General features: G+C 35.2%; 2 protein-coding genes and 1 non-coding gene across 3 annotated transcripts in view; 2 read left to right on the top strand and 1 right to left on the bottom strand.

Moving 5' to 3' along the window:
* The window catches only part of LOC121421126 (leucine-rich repeat and IQ domain-containing protein 1-like), a 40,457-nt gene that overhangs the window by 12,629 nt on the left and 8,661 nt on the right, over positions 1-19,167 (bottom strand). Inside the window, exons 6-15 of the mRNA XM_041615776.1 lie at positions 18,555-18,784; positions 16,856-16,930; positions 15,764-15,903; positions 14,743-14,904; positions 13,219-14,337; positions 12,721-12,865; positions 11,909-12,061; positions 10,757-10,907; positions 9,994-10,187; positions 9,411-9,538 (exon numbers count right to left, since the gene is read on the bottom strand). Coding sequence (XP_041471710.1) covers positions 9,411-9,538; positions 9,994-10,187; positions 10,757-10,907; positions 11,909-12,061; positions 12,721-12,865; positions 13,219-14,337; positions 14,743-14,904; positions 15,764-15,903; positions 16,856-16,930; positions 18,555-18,784 — 2,497 coding nt within the window. The remainder of the gene's footprint in view (positions 1-9,410; positions 9,539-9,993; positions 10,188-10,756; positions 10,908-11,908; positions 12,062-12,720; positions 12,866-13,218; positions 14,338-14,742; positions 14,905-15,763; positions 15,904-16,855; positions 16,931-18,554; positions 18,785-19,167) is intronic.
* Positions 2,928-7,123, top strand: LOC121421127. Its single transcript, XM_041615778.1, has 3 exons — positions 2,928-3,529; positions 4,431-4,558; positions 5,242-7,123. The coding sequence occupies exons 1-3, from the start codon at positions 3,331-3,333 to the stop codon at positions 5,479-5,481; spliced, it is 567 nt and encodes a 188-aa protein (XP_041471712.1). The 5' UTR covers positions 2,928-3,330; the 3' UTR covers positions 5,482-7,123.
* LOC121422163 lies at positions 18,022-18,175 on the top strand. The gene has a single exon (XR_005971126.1). It is a non-coding gene; the product is annotated as a U12 minor spliceosomal RNA (small nuclear RNA).

The following is a 19,167-nucleotide window of genomic DNA, read 5'->3' as shown; positions in this document are numbered from 1 at the left end:
TAAAACCAATACAAGGATCTTTAATCATTTTCAAATTAACATTAGAAGGTAATCAAATTTGATATACAGTGTATCCTTAAAAAAGGAAATAGGTATTTCCATGTTGTTATTCTTCAAGGCATGTGAATGATATTTTATTTACATCATCATAACATTCAATTATTCCTCTGTATTTTGATTTGTATTTCTCGTATACCTGATATGAGATGAAAACTTCACACATTAATGAGCATGTTGAGTTTTTCAAAATCAGGTTGTGCAGAAAAAAATGACAAAAAAGTGTCAAAAAAGATCATTCAAAATTCCTTTGTAATGTTTTGATTGTTTTAAAATATGTTGGGTACGGTAGGGTCAAGATTAACCCTATCTAGGCCGGGGGGGGGGGGGGGGCCTCCGAGGCCCCTCCCTCAACGAATCACATATTTTCGCCGCAGCTTTATTTATGGAGTTAGAGGAAAAAGTATGATTTCGCATACTAATTACGCATAAATTAGCATAATTACTTAATACCAATTCGCATGAAATAAATTACTATACTATTTTCTAGATTATATCCAAGACAACCTGCGTGCCGATTTTCGGCGCAATCGGCCGAGATCTCAAGTGGGGGCCTGGTAGCCCCCCCCCCGGCTGTATGTAGATAGGGTTAAGAGTTTGAACTATAAAACAATATTTCTTTATTTTATATTGATATTTTGCAGAATGATTTCAAACATATTGTATGAAGAGCTCCAAAAATACAATTTATCATTTATTTATTCATCATCTGCATTGATAAATCTATAAGATATGCCCATTTGATTCGAGGTTATACTGAAGATATACAATATATATTGTTTTTCCTACTACCCAGACAATGACCCTACATCTGGCGATTCTGGCGCCAGCTAGTCAAGTTGAATTTTACTTGATAATATTTCAATTTGTCTCAAACTATATTGGGTAGTTTTATTGTCATTTACTTTACATGTAATTGACATTTTGTAATGTTTTTCAATAAATTTTATTATCTGCATTTATATACCTATTGGACTTCAACTGATTTATAGATATGATTTTCTCCACTTACACAGACAATGACCCTTACATCTGGCGCCAGGACGGTCCTGGGGAGTATATCATGAAATAGTGATTTTCAATGACAAATTGGTTCTGAACCAATCAGATGCAAGGATATCAGTAGTATATAACAATTCAATTAAAATCACTGAATTTATGTTTCATGAAAAACTCCCCAGGTCTCAATGTATTGAAGTATCAACCAATGACATAAATCATATTTTGCTACCATTTTGGGGGATATAAAGACCAGGGATGGCCAAGGGATTGATCATTATCTCTCATCTCGTTGACGACGTCTGGGGAGCGTTTCATGAAAGGACTTGTCGGACGTTTTATCCTACAAGTCTCATTTTATCTGACAGTTAATATAGTAACAGTACTCAGCCAATCAGAATCAAGGAAAGATGTCAGATCTGACAACTTGTCGGACAAAAATGTTGATGAAACGGTCCCCTGATCGGCACCATTGCGATCCATATCATAGGTCTCCTACAAGTTCTGTTCATCTTAGGGTATTACCAGACACCTTCTACTGCATCAGATCTGGTATGTGAGGAAGATTGTCCGGATCCTCAACCACTATTCTGTGATGCTGATATAGGTGAGTATTAGAGCAGTGATGCTCGGCTCAGAGATTGGGTCTAGATGTTTACACAACTTCCCTATCACTTTTGTTTATATCTTGATTATGTCATGGTCTAGTGGTCAAGACTTTGATCAGTGTGAGGGACATGGGTTCAATTCCCAGCCATGGCATGTTTTCCTTCAGCAAGAAATTTACTCACATTGTGCTGCACTCAACCTAGGAGAGGTAAATGGGTTCTGGCATGAAGCAATTCTTCAAAAAGCTGTGGGCACCGGAGTTGGCTGACTAGCTTAGCCCATCCGTCTGCCCACGTAATATAGGAGCGCCTTGAGCACCTAACAAGGTGGATACATGCACTATATAAATATTATATAAGTTTTACTATTATTTATATCTCACTTAAAAAGGGATCAAACTGACCCAACATTGTTTTAGTGGTCTCCCATTGACTGTGTGTTATAAACAGCTAGTCTAAAAATCAATATTTCAAAATAACTAATACTGAGAATAGATTAGCCTAACCTTTATTTCTACTTATTAACCTTATTATTTGGATATGAATGTATCAAGTAGTGAGATACAGTGTCATCATTCAATTCTCTCTATATTCTACAAAACTGCACTGCTCAATGCATTTTGTGTTAGAAACTTGGCCAGAGTTGAGGAAATATACCCCATAACATCTATTTTTGCAAAAAGAGATGTTTTTTTTTTTGGGGGGGGGGTACTATTACCTTCTGGGTCCAAAGGGAATGTGTGACATCACACAACATGGCATTACTGATCATTTTTTTTGTCCAAATTTTATCAAAATTTCATTGATCCTATTCTTTTAAGCTGCCATACAAGGTCACCTGTTAATACAAGGAATTTATTCTCATTTATAAACTATTGAACAGCAATACATTAGAGAGTAGGAAAATCTATAAAATTACCCGGGCAGGGTTCCCACAGAAATTTGAAAACAGAATTCCATGACTTTTCCATGACTAAATTGCTGCTTTTAATGACTTGCTTTCTGGCATGGTTTCCAAAATCAGACACAGCAGAGTATGATAATTAAGTATGAGAGAACTTTGCGAGACACAACATAATGGAAAACTGCCATAGCCATGAGGTAAATGCAATTCCATGACTTTTCCATGACTTTTCACAAATTTTCCAAATTCCCTGACTTTTCCCTGACTTTCCAGGACCACAAATTTTTCCAGGATTTTCCATGACCGTGGGAACCCTGCAGGGTTTGTGTGTGTGTGTGTGTGTGTGTGTGCATGTTTATGCATTTGCATTTATATCTGCTGATAAAATTTGTGTTTTGTTAGTTTTATGCTTCTAATGTAAATTTTGTCAATGCTTTTGTTTTTAGGGGCCATTCTCTACAAGCATCTTGCTCTTTTATGGTCCTAGCCATATCTTGTATTATCTATTGTATAATTATGTACACTGTATGATTTAATATTTATGGTTGAATAAATTAAATTGAATTGAAGTGAAAAATTGAATACAAAAAATGGAAGAATCTCCCAATAATCAATGTGGGAAATTCAATGATAAAAATTAATAAGTAAAGTATCAATTTACAGTAGATTGAAAAGTTGAAATCTGCATTTTCAAACAGTGATTTTGTTGCCAATTTAGTGTGATTTTTCTCTCATCTAGTTTTGAAGGTGAAAATCAAGTCCATGCAACTTGATAACTCTCCTTTTGAGAGTCTGGCGGAACATAATTTCACCGAATACGAGCACATTCAAGGACGTGTCAAACGGGTATTAAAGGACGAGTCTTCATTCGCCAATGTTGGTGATCATATTTCCTTTTACTCTCCGGTCTCGGCTTGTGTGTTTCCACCTCTTGAACTAGATAGGCCTTACGCCATAGGAGGTAAGTTCAGTTGAATCCATTTCTAACTGTAAAACAATCTCATTGGGTGCATCGTGGTCTAGTGAGATGTGTGACTGGTACTGTGCAAGTAGGTTGCACAATTGCATTGTCTTATTTCTGTCTGACTTCTCTTTTGTTATCTTCTATTTTTCTCATCTATCCTCTATGATCTCATTCTTCCCCTTACCTTCTCTCTCTTTTCTTCTCGTACAGTTGTGCAATACATATTTTAACATTTATGACTGTTTGTTAAATGTATTTATGCCATTGTTTATTGTATTCATGTTTGTAACATTATGCCCGAAAGTGAATTTTGTGTATTCTTATGCATGACAATAAATTATCTTGAATCTTGAAGTTGATTGAGGAATTTCTATGTTATCCTATCTACATGTACATTGTATCCTGAGGGTAGCCATTCTTTAGTCTGGAGACAAAAAATGATATATTTAAAAAGTTTCAAAGGCAATTCTACTAGCCTCTGTCAGGAAACGTGGACAGAGCACTGTTATATGTGCCAGTCATAGCGTTTACTCAGGTCCAAAAGATTGTGAACCACTGCATTGCTATTGGTCAATGCAACCAGCCAATCAGATACCGCCACTGACATAAATTCAGGCAACAAACCTACTCTGCTGGGGGGAGTGAAGTATTGTCTCGTCCCCTTGCATAGCATAACATCATGTACAGTATATATAAAAAACATTCAGGCTCATCCAAAATAAATTAATTACTATACATCTGCTGAAATAAGTGAGTTTTGAGGGATGGTTTGAAGACTTCAATGCTGTCAATTTCACAAAGTGAAACAGGGAGGGGGTTCCAAAGGTGTGTAGTATAGTATGTCCCTTGGATACTGTCTGATGATACTTTTACTTTCATTCTTGTGTTTGCTTTGTAGGAAAGCTGATAGATGGACGGCTAATAGTTGGATCATGTGATGGGATAGCCATGAGGTTTGATGAGCTAAAACTTGATCAAAGGAAAGGATTCAAGAGACGTTACAAGAAACAGTGTGCCTCCTGTCTAGTAAGAACGTTCTTTATATACATGTATCCTATATAAAGACTTACTACACCTAAACCAGCAAAGCTATAAGAATAAAAAACATTGCACACATTTCCAGTAAAGCCCCCATTCCACAGAGGGGAGACCTTTGAAGGACCTTTGAAAGACCAAAAATTGGCAAGGTCATACAGCAGTCTCCAAGATCACTGAAATTTGTCATTTCTGTGGAATGGCTCAGAAAGACCCCTCAAAGAATGCAACAAGTGATCTTTCAGAATTCTTTCCATGGACTTTTTCTGGTCTTTGAATGATCTTTCAGTGATCTCTGCTAAAAAATCTCAAGACAGTCAAAAGACCATGGAATGACTAAGATTAGAAGAACTTTGAAAGTTCATTGAAAGACATTTTGGGTATTGCGAGGACCACAAAAAACATTGAAAGATCCATCAGGTATCATGGAAGAACTTGTTTGTTTACAAAGAAAGAAATCCTAAACAGTATGTTTCCTAACTACCATGATGGCTATTTTATAAAGCTGTGTTACAAACATGCCATTGACGATCCTTTAATAACAGCTACATGTAAATCAACACCATCAAAATTTGAGGTCTATATCATTTACCACAAGAAAAGGATACCAGTCATGAATAATGTATAAAGAGCTTTATCAAACTCTCTGATTTCTTTGGGATTTTTTTTTTCAGATTGAGGGCGCTGGTGAGCAAGAAAACCTTCCCGATACTGAAGGATCTGGACTATCGAGCAAAGAAGGATGTATTTATAATCCTGAGGCTTCCCAGAGTTTCGGTGGCCAGGACTGTGAATACCTGTATTCCTTCTGTAAGCTCAGGAAACGCACTGGTGACTGTCGTTGGAAGCGTATTGCCCATTATGATACTTGCTTTGCTGAAAGAGAAGCCCTACAGATTGATAGCCAGCCTTAGAGTGATCATTGGTGACCTGAACCCCAATCCCCACAACCACCCCCAAAATATACCTACAATAACTCAAGGAAAAATAGATTATGATTTTCATTGGGTTTGAAAATGCAGATCCTAATTAGCTTTTGAATGATAATTACATAACTTGTATGACTTAATTGATAATGAATCCAAACCCTTACTTGATCAAGAAATGAAAAAATTCACTGACAGCTTCAAAGAATAAGAAAATGTTGCTTGAAGCTCAGAGTTCACTCAAGCATGAGATGGGCACACTGTGCAATCTTGGTGACAATTCAAAGAAGTCCAGAAAAAACTCTGCCAAAGAATTTCTAGTTTTTATTTGAAAATAGAATAAACGATTAGTCATTCTGATAAGCTAAATGTTCTAAATTCTATGTTTTGGACACCGCATTACTACTTTGGCTTTACTTTTTTTCAGAGAACCTTCCCTCATGATTAGTGGTTGGTTTGGGGTTGAAGGTCACATTGCAATGAATGCAAATAACCAAAAGACTACATTTCTCGACAAAAAATCATTAAAATCAGCAGCGGGTAATAAATGCTATCTATCAGCTTTTTCTCATTCTATACCCCTCTACTAAACTAAAAATTATTTGAACTTCAAGTTAATATGTTGTGATATAATTCTTCTGAGTCCCGCATTGTGTAAGCCCGGAGATGTAAGTTTTGAATATTACTCAATAGATAATACCAGTATTGAGTTTCACAAAGGACTTCATTAAAAAAATTCTCAGCTTCTGAGAACAGACACACACTAAAATAAGAATTACAATAACACAAGCCACCCTGCTTGAACATGGGCCTTCGTTCCAATCAGTCATATTTTGTGAATATTTGACTTACCCTGGTATATCTAAAAATTCCAGATTTAAAGGGGAACTGTCATCCAAAGAAGTCAGCGGGGTTCCTACACTATGTGATCATGTCAAAAAAATAATTTTCATTTTCAGGGGGCTACAACCCACAACATACATGTACAGCCTAAATATCAAATCTTGGATAAGTTTTAATATTGCAGTGAATGGAGTTTTTCTTGGGCTCATTTTCGATTTTCAAGGTTCTTTTTAGAATTTGGGGGCAGTCACCCAGCATTCCCCCCCTGTATGTGCTATATTGTTTATTTTGATGTAGTGATCTTCCAAGAAATACACAGTGTATTATGGTGATAAATAATATGGCCATTGGGCCTTTATTGAAAGAGCGAAATGTTTGGAAGCCTCCATGGTCACTTATATATTTAAACAAATTGTAATACCATATATGATAATTACATGCCAACCTATAAAATCTTAACAATCAAATACTGGAATGGAAATTCTGGTGTGGCACAGGCCGCCCTGTAGGAATATAAGAAAATTTGATTCTACATCTCAATGATGTATTCATGATGTAATCATTGGCCGCAACTGTTCTGACCACAAGGTTTGTGACAAAGCAGAATTTTGATTTTAGTATTCCTCACTTTATGTCAAATAAAATAATTGTACTTCCTAGAACCTTAACATTTAGTGCGAAATGAGATTCGTTCGTGGAGTATGCACCAGGCATTAACATACCTGAGGCTATAGTGTGGTTGTAATCCTCAAACTCTTAATAAAGTCATCGACCTTTTTCTTCAGTTCTTTGTTGTTGATGGATTGTTGCAGTGGAATGTTGTGTTTAATTAAGATATTTTTTAAAAATAAGTGAACATATAACTCTACTGAAAAGAGAACCAGAGTGTTAACAGTATTCACAGTGTGTCCAATTCATCCAATCATCACTTTGTCTAATCACCAGTTTGTATATGGCCATTTCATCTCAAAACCATTTGGTCTAATATCAATTTTCTTTTCATTCATTTCGCCCAATTAAGACTTAGTCTAATTAGACCAAATGGTATCATGGACTAAAAGCTATTGGACCAACTGCTTATCAGACAAAAAGGTAAGTGGACAAATTGGCAATAAGACGACCATTACGAAAATCTCCCGTTTGATTCTCGACCGCACTTCGGACTGCAAACTGCGGTCGTATACCCTATTTTTCGTTTGCAAAATCTCAACAACATTTCCAACCCCGATAAACCCATCTTGGCCAGGTAATCCCCTCGTCTCAATTTCACCACCACGGGCCAGCTAAACGAGCGTTGAGCCAAGGACGAAATGATAAACAACAGCTGTGCTATTATGTTAGACTTGTCTGCCTGTAGAATGATCTTCAGAATGAAATTATTGTATTCGATATTAATCACGTTTTCAAAGGCATATTACTTTCAGACATCCAATACTAGTCCATTTTGGATTTCGAACGAAGAAAATCGACCTCGAAATAAGTAAAGTAAGCGAATAAAAATTACGGTATGCTTAGCATGCAAGGACCGCGATGCATCCCATATAGTTTCTGTCCTTCCAGCAAGAAAATATGGGATGCATGCCGTTCACTCGCACAATGATACAGTCTTAACGAAAGAAAGGAAGGAAGGAAGAGAGAGAGAGAGAAAGAAAGAAAGAAAAAAGTTTCTATCAACGCGTGTATACATGGAACTCCATGCACTCACCAGAACTACACACATTGCAATCCATTGTGTGTGGCCCCCTGATGTGACCATTGATGCTGGGGTGTGTTATCTTCGGACCGAGGTCAAGAAACATAGGTGTTTCTATACTTAAATTTCATGCTTGAGGGCAATAGGGTTTGTAGTACTGGGAGAAAAGAATTGATGATAAGGGAAACTGGGGTATACTGCTCTTCAAAGCAAGATTTTCGTCATGACGTGAATAGTGGACGAACTGATGGTAGACCAAATCATAGTAGACAAGTTGGTGACTGGACGAATTGGCATTAGACCAATTGCAAATAACCTGTCCAACAATTTGAAAAATCTCCTACACACTTTTTATTTGAGCATTTTAACAGTGTGAATTATAACTTCACAGGGTCCACTATGTGAATACACACTGTGAACACACACACTGTGGAGGTTTCTACAGTGTATTTCTTACCATGTATGTATTAGAGACTTATATATAAAACACACTGTGATCATGATGTGTGACACTGTTTTCTTTCCAGAATGATCAAGTGTGTGTGTGTGTGAGTGTAACTGTATGCATCTCCTATGGTGTGTAACAATTATTTTGAATACAAGAAAAGAAAAATATTTGTAAAAAGAATACTGCTATATAAAAGTAATGAGAAACATTGTAAGAAGTTTATCCTGGAGACCATTTGATAAAGCTGTTCGTAAGTTAAGAGCGACTTTAAGAACGACTGTTGAACCTTTCTTACGCGCTAAGTAATCACCAATGAACATATCATTTACCACAAGAAAGGATCGCCAGTCGATCTTAGAGTCGCTCTTAACTTACGAACAGCTTTATGAAACACCGCCCAGTATTCATGCAAGTTGAACACTTGAATGCATCTAATATTTGTAGAACAGTCAAAGGACTAACATAACATATATATTATACACAACATTGATTACACACAATGTAACTTATAGAACAGTTCTCACACTTAAAGGGGCCGTTTCGTATAGTTGTTCTTACATGTAAGTTAAGAGCAACTTTACAAACAACCGGTGAACCTTTCTTACGCGCTAAGCCATCGCCAATGAATATACCATTTACCACAAGAAAGGATCACCGGTCATTCTTAAAGTCGCTCCTAACTTACATACAGTTTTATGAAACACCCACGCAGGACATAGCCAAGGATATTTGGACTGTTTCCAAGGTTACAAGTGTGGGTAATTATTCTACTGCCCAAGCAAACTAATGCCAAAAATATTGATGAAATACTCCACTGGTCACAAGAGCAAAGGAATAAGAATTCAAGATTTCATTTTTTGGGCAAACAAAACAATCAAGATTAAGACTCATGACTCAATTAAGATCAAGACTCTAGAAGGCTTTTGAACTCACCCGTTTTGACTAAGATCTAGATGTAACAATAGAGGGAGCCAGACTGATGTGAAATCACCTAGTGATGAAAGACTATTCCCTGCTAGTGACAAGGAGCGTAATAGGATGTTGTTGGATAGATTAGGAATCTAAAATGAAAACAAAGAGATAAAGAGACATGCAGTCGAACGAATGGAAATACAGTCAAATTAAACTTAAATAGAGTTCCATTCAATATTATCAGTACAGTAGTTGGGATGCTAAACGCTGTGAGGCTAAGAAAAAGCTGTATTTTAGAAATATATGTAAGGCAATAGTGGCAAACTTATTAAAAAATAGTCCCCTAATTCCTAGAGAGAAAACTTCCTAGGCAAAAGAAGGTGGTCACTTATGTCATAACTAAAACCAAGCAATTGATGAGCTGTCCTCAAAATTTTTCGAATTTGGAGAAAAGGAAGTTTTTAACACCCCAGAGATGATATGATATACAGCTACATGATTTTTAAAAACAACACATGCCATGCAATAAAATGCATTTAGAAGAAGTGAGCTTTCACAGAAGTTGTAAATAAAACAAAAATCAAAATGATTTATCATTACCCACCTGTGAAAGGGAATTGGAGCTGAGGTCCAGCCTCTGTAAGAGGGGACATTGGTCAAGCCCTCGGACACTGCTGAGATGGTTAGAGGTCAAATTAAGGTCTTGGAGATGGACTAAAGATGTCAAACCTGAGACATTGACCAGTTGATTGTGACTCAGGTCAAGATGGGTCAAAGAAAGAAGTGTTTCAACACCACCTGAAAAAAAATATAAGAAATTTAATAATAAAACAATGAATTAATCAACCAAACAAATCAGGAAATAAATTAATCACATACATAATCAATTAAATCATAAATCAATTATGTGTGCATGACTTTCTATAATGATTGTAGCACTAATAGCCTTTACATATCAAATCCAATTCCAGCAACAGCACAGAGTCGGTAGTACAATTCATAGGAAAGTGAAATTGAAATTGGTTGTCCCTACAATTTGAAAGATATTTTTCATACCAATTATCTCTGATGTTACATCAAGATTACCTCAACAATTACTATGCACTCATGCTATGAATGATTTGTATTTATTTGGAGCGTCTTAAATCATGTATACATTTCAAAGCTTCAAAGTGACTACATGTTGCCATATTGATTCTTTGTAAGATAACACTAATGTCAAGTATGTGATAAATAACCTCCTTCTCCAAAATGCAGATTTCAACATTAATTTATACTGCCCAACAAAGGCTAGCAGTTCCCAGCCAAAACATTGAAACTGCTGTTTGCCAACTTTGTGTGACAGGAGGCCAAGTACCAGTACTTACTTATTCTAGTAATCTTATTATGACTAAGATTGAGTTTTCTAAGCTGGTTACATCCTTCTATTCCTTGTAGTGAAGTTAGAATATTCCATGATACATCCAAACCACAAAGAACTCTCCTGTCTCTACATAACATACTCTCTATCTTGTTATGCTGAAAAATGGGAAATACAAAAATATGTTAACATTAAAAGATAACAAAGTGGAGTCTAATCAAATGATTAGTTGTGAGTTGCAGGGACTACATGTGATCTGGGCTCTATAAACACAAAGGTTTGCAATGAATTGCAAATATGAAAGAACCACACTGATTGGTTCCCGGTCAGTATTCTAAACAGAGTGTGCATGCAACAATGATCTTGATTGGTCATTGGTATTTAGCTATTGATTGCAAACCTTTGTCTAACAGAGTACTGGTAGGTGTTTCATGAAAGCTGGTTGTAAATTATTTTGAAAAAATGATGTGTGACTGGTGACACGTTCTTGGGATCTATATCAACACCAATGATAATTTCAGTATATACCATTTACCAAAACAAAGGGTCGTAGAGTCGTTTCTAACTTATGAACAGCTTTATGACACATCCACTACATATTTCTTTTGCTCAACATGTAAATTTTAATGACCAATTCTGAACTGATAAATGGTAATAAACATGGTTTATCAAATGATAAGGATCCACATTACATTTCTAAAAACAAATAATGCACATCATTTTTCTTGGCTGTTAATATAATTATGACACTCTTTATTCTAAAGGCACCTTGTGTACATAAATTTTACCAATGCCCTGAAATATTTATTTTCATTTTAATATGTGCAAGATACAAGAAACAAAATATTTCTGTGGGAAAATTTGATTTTTTGCAATTTTGCACAAAATGATTTGTAATATAATATTACTGATGTCAAATTATATTTCTTGACATGATCAGGTTTATAATCAATATCTGAAAATAGTACAAGAACTACAACCATTACTATACATAGATGAAACTTAAATATAACACCAAAGTCATATAATAGCCATTGTTCAACTCTGTTTATTTGAATAGCAAATGAACTGAAAAACTCCTGCCATCTCTTTCTTGGTAGTATATAATTCCAATATCTTTATTATTTGTATCAGAAAGTGAAACAGTATTTGTTCTTACTGATACATCAATCCATAAGATATCAGGGCTCTCATCAAGGCCTTCCAAGGCTGGGACTCCACAGTTGTTCAGGTTCAAAGTTTTTAACCTTTGACATTTTTTGAGTGAGGTCAGCGAGCTACCTGGAAGGTCCTTCAACTGGACAGTAGTCACCTGAGATTGCAGGGTAAATGATGGAAAAAAAACCATGATAAAATTTGTAATCAGTTTTCTATACAATAACATCATGTCATATAAAGAGCACTGTTTCAGCACAATGAATCACTTTTTGAAAATCTTTCTTTTGATCACACTTTGTAAACAAGAAAATATTTTAAAATTCCTTTATATCTTATAACTGACAGAAAAATATTCAAACTAGTCAATACTTAAAACATAATATCAATAGCAGTGATTCTGCACATTAATTCACCTTTTGAAAATAGGTTTTATTTACGTCATACATGACCTTGTAATTAACAAAATATTTATTTAAAAATACTTCCCTTACATCAAGCTGTAATTTGAACCTGCAGAAAAAAACATTTAGTAAACTCATCACTTTATAGTGCTTGTTGAATGTGCTGTAGGGAATTGGTTCTTTCCATACAAAAGAGAGCACGGTGGTAATTAAATGAACTATCAAAAATCACCTGTGTTTGCAACAAGAACAGAATCATGTAATAGCGTGCAACAACTGAATAAAAATTCAACAAGTTTGGAAGCCCACAGAGACGTTTAATAGATGAAACATGATATGCCCTTTACAAGACTGGAATGCTATTATTATCAAAATGATTATTATTAGATATAGCCCAATCACCAATCTTTACCTGGTCTAAGGGAACATGTGATGGTGAGACAGCCTTGATCTGATCTTCTGACAGGGCTTGGATCTTCTTGGCTGAAGCTGGTCTACGGAGCTGTCTCCTAGGCTTGGTAGATGTACTCGCAAGTTTAGCTCTACTGGCAAGCTTCCTGTATGATATTAGAATAGCTTTGTTGGCCTAGAATCACAAATGTGGTTTTTAATCCATGAGTTTTTTTTACCATGGTTTTTGCAGATTTCTTGCATTTTTGACACTTAATGTGGCATGTACATTGAGAAAAGATAAATCCCTGCTTTTTCCATAAGGCACTAATTATATTCCTGTCCCTAAGGTTACTTTATAATAAGCCAACTCTCTATGTAAATTGATTGACATAAACAATGTGTTCATTAATACTGCAACTTTTGTCAAAAATACAAATTAAGTGTGACGTGATAAAAGTGTGCATTCATCGGAAACCTTATCATAGGGTATAAAATACACATAGTGAAGTATTCTTACGTCAAAGAAATGCAGTTTTGGATCCACTGTAGACGACGTTGTTCAAGATCTCCCACAAGAGGATGATGCTCCATCACATTGGACATTTCTTCTGAACAATCTCCTTGTAAGGTACTTTCTGAACTTCTTTCTTCCTTTTGCTGATCCATCAAAGAGTGGTCCACCTGCTTTTCAGTCTTCATTTGCTCTGCCACATTAACATTTCTAAATTTTGAAGTATCACAAGTATCTCCTTGACTTTGCAATGGTAATTTATCAGTATCTAAATTTAGGGGCACATCTGTCTGCTGGCATGTAGCAGTCTCAGCTAGGCTCACAGAAGTAATATCCTCAGTGGCCTTTGGCTTCCTGGAAGCTGTATTGCTTAGGTCTTCTTTTTCTTTAACAGTATTTTGCATTACTTTCCCAGACACACTCAACTCCACAGTGTCAGTAGAATAAGGACTCAAAATCAATTTATTTTCCGCTTTTGATTTTTCACCTCCAGAACTTCCTTCATCCATTGATCTTTGCTGTTCTGATAACTGGTGTATCCCTGCCTCAACCATCTTATCATCTAAGTTTTTCTGAGATGTTGTCATGCCACCCTGAGACATCTTCTCCAATCCCCCATCATGTACAGAACTATCAAGAACTTCACATGTTCTTTCCTGACCTGTGATCTCATCACTCACCAAATTTTGAGTGTCTTCAGACGATGGCTCTCCTATGAAACTGGTACTTTTCTCAGTGATAAAGACAGACTCTCCTTGACTCACAGTCTGTTCTTCATTGATACCAGTCTCATTATTAGTCCTATCATTGGTAATATCATTTGAAAAGCTTCCCTGCAGCCTAGCAGATGCGTTTGTTCCTTCTTTATCCTGCAGATTGGTATCTCCTGCATCAGGTCTTCCTTCGATTGCATTTGGCTGACGATCAGGCAAGATTCGCTTCAAGATCTCTTCACTTTGCCTCTTTAACTCTTCCTGTTTCTTTGCCTCTTCTTCCTCTCTCTTTTGCCGTTCTTTCTCTAACCTCTCCTTCTCTTTCTTCTCCTTCTTCAGCTTTATCCTCTCCAGTCGCTCAATCTCCAGCCTCTCTTCTTCTTTCCTCTTCTCCTCTTCCTCACGTCTTTTCCTGTGGACAGTATCAAGTGAAGAAACAAACATATTCCAAAATAATTTGGGGGAACATTGCTTAATCGCCAACCAAATCAAGATTTTCATGGTAGTTACAACAAATTGTTTTTTTTTGCAACAGAGCCAAAGTTATCACAACAGACTGATGTACTTATCTTTCATAAAAAAGTATAAAATATTTAGATACATGATAATGCATTCATACAATAATCCACAATTTTCTTTACCTGCTACATTAAGGGCCTATAGGAAAGTAAGATACAATCAATCGCACAATTAAACATGACTATCAAAATCAATGGCAATCATGTACAAAGACTTTTAATTAATTATAAATATCAATTGTAATTTATGTGACTGGGCCATTATCCAGAATGCTTTATAAAGACTTAAGAAGACTGACCTTTCTTCCTCTTCTTTTTTCATCTTTTCAAGTTTTTCTTTCCGTTTCTGCTCTTCTTTCCTTTTCCTGCTGAGAACAATCTCCATCTGCCGTTCATTCTCTCGTTTCTCCTTCAATCCTTCTTGAATCAATTTCATCTTCTTTTTGTATGGTTTTCTCACCCTAAAGCAAAAATTGGAAATATTAGAAATAATGCATTTCATAGTATTATCGTTTAGTCAATAAGTTTCCAGATTTTTAATAAGGTCCCGGTGGGTGTTTCATAAAGCTGTTCATAAAGTTACGCACAACTATAAGCACAATACAAACATGTTCTTAGGTCATAAATCAATTATATAAGGATATCACATAGCACAAGAAAGGATCACCAGTCGTGAGTAAAGTTGTTTGTATCTTACAAACAGCTTTATGAAACACAGGGCATTGATCTACACTGTACATCAGTCACTCTCTACCTATGTTCTGAAGGAAATATTTCCTTTTTTTCATTTCATTTATTGATTTATTTAAGTCCATTAAAATACATTTGACATATAAAAATGATAATACACAAAATGTACAGAAAAAGAAGGAACAAAGATACATCGTAAGATCAAATAAAAAGGGCTAAGATTGTACAAGGCTTTTCACAGTACATGCATAAAAATGAACATGAAATGGGAAGCTGCAAAAGAACAAAGCAAAGGTTCTTTCGAGGCAGTCCCTATACACAGTAAAATATAAAATTCAAGACTTGTAGAATAAACATACAATAAGTAAATATAATGGGAATAAGATGTTGAAAAGAAAGTTTTTAAGCTTAGATTTAAATGAATTTCAATTTGAAATCTGTTTGATGTTGTGAGGAAGAGATTTCAATGAGTTTTAATCAATCTCATCTTCTTCTCAGATGGATTCCTCACCTTACAGAAAAAAAAACAAGGGAATGTAATCAAAAGTAATGCATTCCTGTACATCATTTTGTGGAGGCATTGTCGCTCAGGGATTATAAACTGTCAAAGATACTGAGGGTGAATCTCACCTGTATGATCTAAAAGCTGCCTGTATAGTTGCAGCAGCTGTATGTTTCTTTGTGTGTTGTCTCTGCATCTCTTGATGTTGTTCCTGCTCAAACACCGCCCTCTCTTGAGCAGTCTGTCTGGATAACTCATCAATCTGATGCTGTGGGAACAGAAAGACAGTAAATGAATACATGACAGCAGGAAGACAATATTTTTTGTACTTCATTTTATTCAAAATCACAATTTGTATTTAATTCTAAAGGACACCGCACATCTTACGACTGGTCCACAATCTAACTAGGAGCATATTTTGCTCATTTTATGAAAATGTGAATGAAAAGTACCTTTTTATTTGAGGTCCGAATTAACGGAAACAATACTAATATCAAAATTCTTGATGACTGCAAGCCTTCATTTTTTATTCAAGGCTAAATCAAGGCTAATAATAGCAGGGCCAGCTGGGAGAACAGTTTTCAGAACTGAAGTGGCTACCCTGGGTAAATATACCGCTATTATTATTATTATTAATCAGTTTCAAATCATAGCCAAACGTAAGATTGCTATGACGTCATAACTAATAAGGATAAAGGATGATGGCATAGTCACAGATTGGAACATAGGAATTTGTAAGGTGAATTAACCTTTACACAGTAAAATATTCCATGTCTGAATTTTAGTATCAAATTCTATAATGTTTTATTCCAAAATTGGATCGCAGACTAATCTTAAGGTGTGCAGTGGCCTTTAAACATGGACCAAGTCTCACAAAGAGTTCTGATACACTTAATTCAATCTCATTGTAATCAATCTACATTATGACTTTCATAGATAGGATCAATCTCAACTTGAATTGGATTTGATAAAATCTCTTGGTGCGATGTGGCATTGTTCAATTATTAATTCAAATTTTATGAATATTAATATTAAAATTCTCCTTATTTCATTTATAATTATAATTCCTTTCTTCTTTCAAGCCACTGTGCTTATGACCATCCCTTCCATGCAATGACTGTTAATATTTAACCATGAAATAGTCTTCTTAATTAATATATTGTACGTTTTATAAGTGCATGGAAATAAAATAATCAATCTATAATGAGAAGGAAAATTACCTGATAATGCTGTAACTCTTCTTGTGTTTGTCTTGTTTCATTAGCAATCTCTTCTTCCATTCTTGCCTGTATGACCTATAAATAACACAAAAAACAAGACAAAATTAAACAGAATTAAAAATAAATAATAGTCTTACTGCCCATGATAGAATAATGATAGAATTAACCATTAAACTTTCATTGGCCGATTGACATAACTAGTGCACATAGAAAAAAGAATACACCACAACATTTCATGACATTTTATCTTTTCAAATCTTGTGCAACTTATGAGAAAAAATGACTAAAGAACATGAATTTGCGAAGAATATCAATATTACATACATTTTGTTGCTATATCAAGAAACCTCAGACAAGTTTATATATGCAATTCAAAGAGAAACATTTGGCAGAACTATGAATTCAAAATTGAAAACAATAAACAAAACAATGCCTGCTAAGACTAAAATGTCATATCACATAAACTCTGTCCATAGTACATGTCACATTATCAAGGCATTGCATCATCAACAGCCATCCTCACAGGGGATATTCATAATTTGTTATGTCCAAGGGGGGGGGGGGGGTGGAGAAAATATGTCCAGTCAATTACAAATTTCTATTGACATTTTACAATTGATAGATCAATTTTAGCTTCAGCAAAGCAGGTGACACCCCTTTGTTGTAATGAGCAGATAAGTATTAAATTGCATATTATTTGCTAGACATATGATTTAGATCACAATTGATTGCAAATGGCTTGCAATGCCCTATTAGTAATGTTGTTATTTTACTCAAATTAATCTACAGAATAGTTAATAGGATAACTAGATTGTCCAAGGAAGCACTCTGACAAGTACACGTAAGATCCCATAATAATATTAAAAAAAAAGAAGTCTCCTATATGCCTTATGTGCTAGAGCTACACATCATGAATATGCATCATCTCATTTGCATATCTCATTATGTATGCACAAATTGAATTTTACATAATATTGACATTATCGATGCATGAATTTCAATAAAACCAACCACACTATCCTAGGAAATTATTCAAAATGCAGGTGGAAAGAACTTTGGTGGTATTTAGACTGATTTTGCAGAGTAATGACCAATTTTCATATCACTAACCATCATATGAAAAATGGAGTTAAATTAAATATGAGTGGGGCAACCTTTCCAAATCTATGCCTTAAACTAATGAGTAAGGAAAATAACGAGCCTAGGTAGCCCTAGGTTCCACAGCTTATTAGTCTGTGAGGAATTTCTTTAAGGGGACAGGTTGCCCTTGGTGTGGCCCACCATACTTCGGTGGGATGCCCATGACTGGCGATCTTCCCTCGTCCCCAAAATATAATTAAAAGACAGGAAAATTTGCAACAAATCCATCATGAAAGATGATTGCCGATTAGAAGTGTATGGAGATTGACTGCATGCAGTAAAAATTCATGCCTTTCTTGTTTTCAGATTAGAAATATTTTACACATCTACAATTTTCAAAATTATAGATTTAACCTTTGAACCTTATCTTGTGACCCCTAAAACACATTTTAATTCACTGTCACTCCAATAAGCATATATGAATCAATTTTGAAGTTTACCACATCCATAAAAATGATAATTTACAGAAGTATTTTGTAATTTACAGAAGTATTTTCTAACTTGTAAATATTACAGACATTACCCAAATCTCTCGACTTATTTTTCATGGATAACGTACCATTCTCTCTTGTGCTAGTTTTCTCTGTTCCTCATCATTTTCCTGTTGTTTCTTCTGACGAAGCTTTTCAGCATTCTGGTCAAGGATCGCCATAGTCCGGCCCGCTTCCTCTCGTTCTCTGGTCTCAATCTCTTCTCGTTCCTGAAGGACACCCTCTAGAGCCTGGACTTTTTCCATCAAATCTTGCTCAAACTTGTTGATGTCTGTGTAGACCATTACAGCCCCACTCTCTATAACACAGGCATAAATAAACTATGATAATCAATATTGGAATATTCAGTAAATTGCCATTTCATCTATAACTCATTTTGTTTAAATTTCATTCATTCTCATCCCACATTGTCAAATCCAAGTTCATCTATAACCAATTCATCTAACTGGTCTAATAAAAATCTAGTGCATTTACCATTTACTAATTTTATTTCATTTCTGAATTGTTTTCCTTTTATTAGAATTTGGCTATTACGATACATTTTTTAACTAATGTTTCATGTTTATCCATTTTTATTTTTTCAACAAAAATGAAAATTAAAATTTATGATTGTTGCCAATTTGCAGAGCAATAGTGGATTAATTTGACCTTACAAAACTTGTGAATTGTTTATATGAGATC

Source organism: Lytechinus variegatus, chromosome 9 (genome assembly GCF_018143015.1).
Source record: "Lytechinus variegatus isolate NC3 chromosome 9, Lvar_3.0, whole genome shotgun sequence".
NCBI lineage: Eukaryota > Metazoa > Echinodermata > Echinoidea > Temnopleuroida > Toxopneustidae > Lytechinus > Lytechinus variegatus.
Note: the sequence above shows the minus strand (reverse complement) of the source record. Positions and strands in the feature narration are given on the sequence as shown.

What these genes read in the sequence shown, in the direction of transcription:
- LOC121421127 (XM_041615778.1), top strand. Translation starts at nt 3,331, where the DNA reads ATGCAACTTGATAACTCTCCTTTTGAGAGTCTGGCGGAACATAATTTC. An exon ending in TAGGCCTTACGCCATAGGAG is followed by an intron (nt 3,530 to 4,430) that starts GTAAGTTCAGTT and finishes TTTGCTTTGTAG; the next exon opens with GAAAGCTGATAGATGGACGG. An exon ending in AACAGTGTGCCTCCTGTCTA is followed by an intron (nt 4,559 to 5,241) that starts GTAAGAACGTTC and finishes TTTTTTTTTCAG; the next exon opens with ATTGAGGGCGCTGGTGAGCA.